The sequence below is a fragment of the Cryptomeria japonica genome, chromosome 2, assembly GCF_030272615.1.
Source record: "Cryptomeria japonica chromosome 2, Sugi_1.0, whole genome shotgun sequence".
Classification (NCBI taxonomy): domain Eukaryota; kingdom Viridiplantae; phylum Streptophyta; class Pinopsida; order Cupressales; family Cupressaceae; genus Cryptomeria; species Cryptomeria japonica.
The window spans coordinates 667255520-667258250 of record NC_081406.1 but is presented as its reverse complement, the minus strand read 5'-3'; the positions used below and the strand labels follow the sequence as shown (position 1 = coordinate 667258250).

Here is a 2731-nt window from a genome sequence, read left to right as displayed (position 1 = left end):
AACTTGAAAACAATAATGCTCAAGTTCAGTCATATGAGCTTAAAGTTTAACTCTTAAAGTTTAATATCCCATTTATGATTTCTAACTGACCAATGGATTAACTCTTAAAGTTTAATATCCCATTTATGATTTCTGATGCAATGGGTTGGGAGTGCTTAATTCATAGCTTGATACAAATTATTTTAAAGAAACAAATTACATAGAAATTCAAAGCAAATATGTGATCAAACTTGAAAATTATAACGTTCAAGTTCAGTCATATGTGCTTTTGACAAGCAAACTATAACTTCTACTCCCCCAACATTAGAGTATGAATCCATTAAGATTATAAGGCCTTCCATGAACATCAATGGAGGGCCTACATACACTGGCTCACCCGTTCCAAAATGGAAATTCTGCATAGGAAAATTCATCCAACTTACTGGCATCACATCAATTCCATCATTATCCCTGGCCGGTCCTAAACTTTGCTTTCTTAGCTCGAAATAGTCAATTGCTGAACGTATAAAACTATCATCGACTTTGGTAATTGAATTGTTGATCAAACCTGCAGTAAATTCTAAAGAGCTATTTATTATCTCGGATGCACTGGTTTGAGCACTTGAATCATAGACAGCATTACCAAATAATTCTTTAGGCAAGGGAGGATTCAACCTTTTTCTTCCATCCACTGAAATGCAAGCTTTGGTTTGCACATCTCCATTAAGGCCTCGAGCTTTGGTAATGATTTTCCACATATAGGCAACAAGGATTTCAAAAGTAGTATAGGGTTTTTTTGACTTATCAGATCCATTTACCTTTGACTTGAGCTTTTGTAAAAACATTGGATCAAAATGAATTTTTTTTGTGGTTAGAGTGGACATCATTGGAGAGTGCTCATGGAACATATTGTTATATTCATAATGATCGAAGCATGGGCGGGGACGATCTCTTGCTTTTAATAAAGATCGGTCATGTACTGGAGGTATAATACTCTCTCCTCTAATAATTTTACCCCACGAATTCAAGAAAAAAGTAGCTGCTTGTCCGTCTGCAACATGATGATGACTAGCTATGCCTATCGCCATCCCTCCACAAGTGAATCGAGTAAACTACATCAACAAATCTTGTTAGTTTTAAAAAATAACTAAAACAAATCTTATAATACCTTCGTGCCTGCATAACTAAAATAATTAAAACAAGTCTTGTAATATTTGCATGAGTAAAATTGGAATTATCATACCTGCATGAGTAAGAGCTCATTGACCACGGTGGATGTGAGTGGCACCAACTTGAGGAGGAATGTAGATGGGTGGAAGGGCATTGCATCTGCTATTGTTCCATCTGCTTCAACTTCTATGACAAGCACACCCTCGTCATTCAGATTGATTCCAAGGCACCCGCTTGGTGTGTCTTTCGTGTATCTCCCTGCCCATTCTCTGAACTCCGGCAGAACTCTGCCCAGTGTTTCCTTCAACACCTCTGAGCTCGGGATCGGAGCTTCAAAAACATGCAGCACCTTGTTGTACATTGGATATGCAACTAGATCCAGATTGTTCAGTTCAACAAGCTCACGATGATATTTACCCGCACAGGGTTTGATCAACACACCTTCGCCTCTCAACACTTTCATTCTCCTCTCTCTCTCCCTTTTCTCAACACGAAATGTCTTGTCTTGTGCTTTCACAATGAGCGATTTCTCAAGGGACGCAAACCTCTTTAAATACTTGGCAAACCGAATCTGAAAATATAAAAAAAAAAGGACATTTTCTTTTTCGAGTTAGAACAGTGCAGGCACAACATATAATGTTAACCGACTGGCCAGTCTGTAAAGACTGAAAATATAACTATTTAATAATTCTTTGGGTTTTTTAATTAATTCTCAAATAACGTGTGTGATAAGAAATCCCTGCCATAAATACATATCATGCCATAAATGCATATCATGCTATAGATGTTCTTATCTTCACATCTACAATTTCTGTTGTTTTTTAACAGATGTTGTGGCTGTGCTTCACATTGACAATTCATTTCGAGGAAAGTTAGCATTCCCAATCATGTGATTTTGTCGCATCTAATTGTCTTAGAATTTATGGCAATTTATTGACTTCAATTTAATGTAAACTATAAACAATCTCTGCATTTTTCTATGTAAAACTCCCTATCGTGTTTTATGTGCGGAGCTGATGATCTATAAACACAAAAATTTCGTGCTTCTACACTGAAAAAAGATTTTAGAAATGACAACATTTTCCATGTGAAAGGACATTTTGGATCTGTAGAGATAATGAATGTTCGAGAGGATCAACCACCATTGAATGACAAAAGAACAAGAATATTTTGAAACAAATTACATATTTCAGTACGGTTCTCACATGGTCGTCCACACCCCATACAGTGCACAACAACATTTTTGTCTTTCACCAAGTGTATTATTGTAATTAGAACTATTTAATCAGTTATATGTTAGTATTTTAAGGTCTTCATAGTAACTTTTTTAATATATATTATTTAGCAAACAAATTATCATCAATTTAATTAGCTAATATCATTTACTTCTTATTCTGATTGGTTAATAGTTTCAACTATTATTCTAACTTTCACATGAATTGAAGACAAAGCTAATTAAATTATAGAATTTATTTGATCTACAATGCACAATCAATTAAACTTTTTATTTGTATATTAATATACAATAATTTTGAGCTTCGTATTGTAAGTTTAATGCAAAAAATGTATAGTAACATTATGT

The 2731-nt window shown here is 34.6% G+C and overlaps 1 protein-coding gene across 1 annotated transcript; it reads right to left on the bottom strand.

The window, feature by feature from the left end:
• Positions 1–224: 224 nt before the first annotated feature.
• LOC131053436 (agmatine hydroxycinnamoyltransferase 1) lies at positions 225–2390 on the bottom strand. The gene is made up of 3 exons (XM_057988043.1): positions 2334–2390; positions 1223–1720; positions 225–1091 (listed from the first exon to the last, which is right to left on the bottom strand). The coding sequence occupies exons 1-3, from the start codon at positions 2388–2390 to the stop codon at positions 225–227; spliced, it is 1422 nt and encodes a 473-aa protein (XP_057844026.1).
• Between the last annotated feature and the right edge of the window lie 341 nt (positions 2391–2731).

Excerpts from the sequence above, each read along its gene's own strand:
- LOC131053436 (XM_057988043.1), bottom strand. The coding sequence starts at position 2,390 with ATGTTGTTGTGCACTGTATGGGGTGTGGACGACCATGTGAGAACCGTA. Across the intron at positions 1,721-2,333 it reads TGAGAACCGTACTGAAATAT|ATTCGGTTTGCCAAGTATTT; the intron begins GTAATTTGTTTC and ends TTATATTTTCAG. Across the intron at positions 1,092-1,222 it reads ATGAGCTCTTACTCATGCAG|TTTACTCGATTCACTTGTGG; the intron begins GTATGATAATTC and ends TTGTTGATGTAG.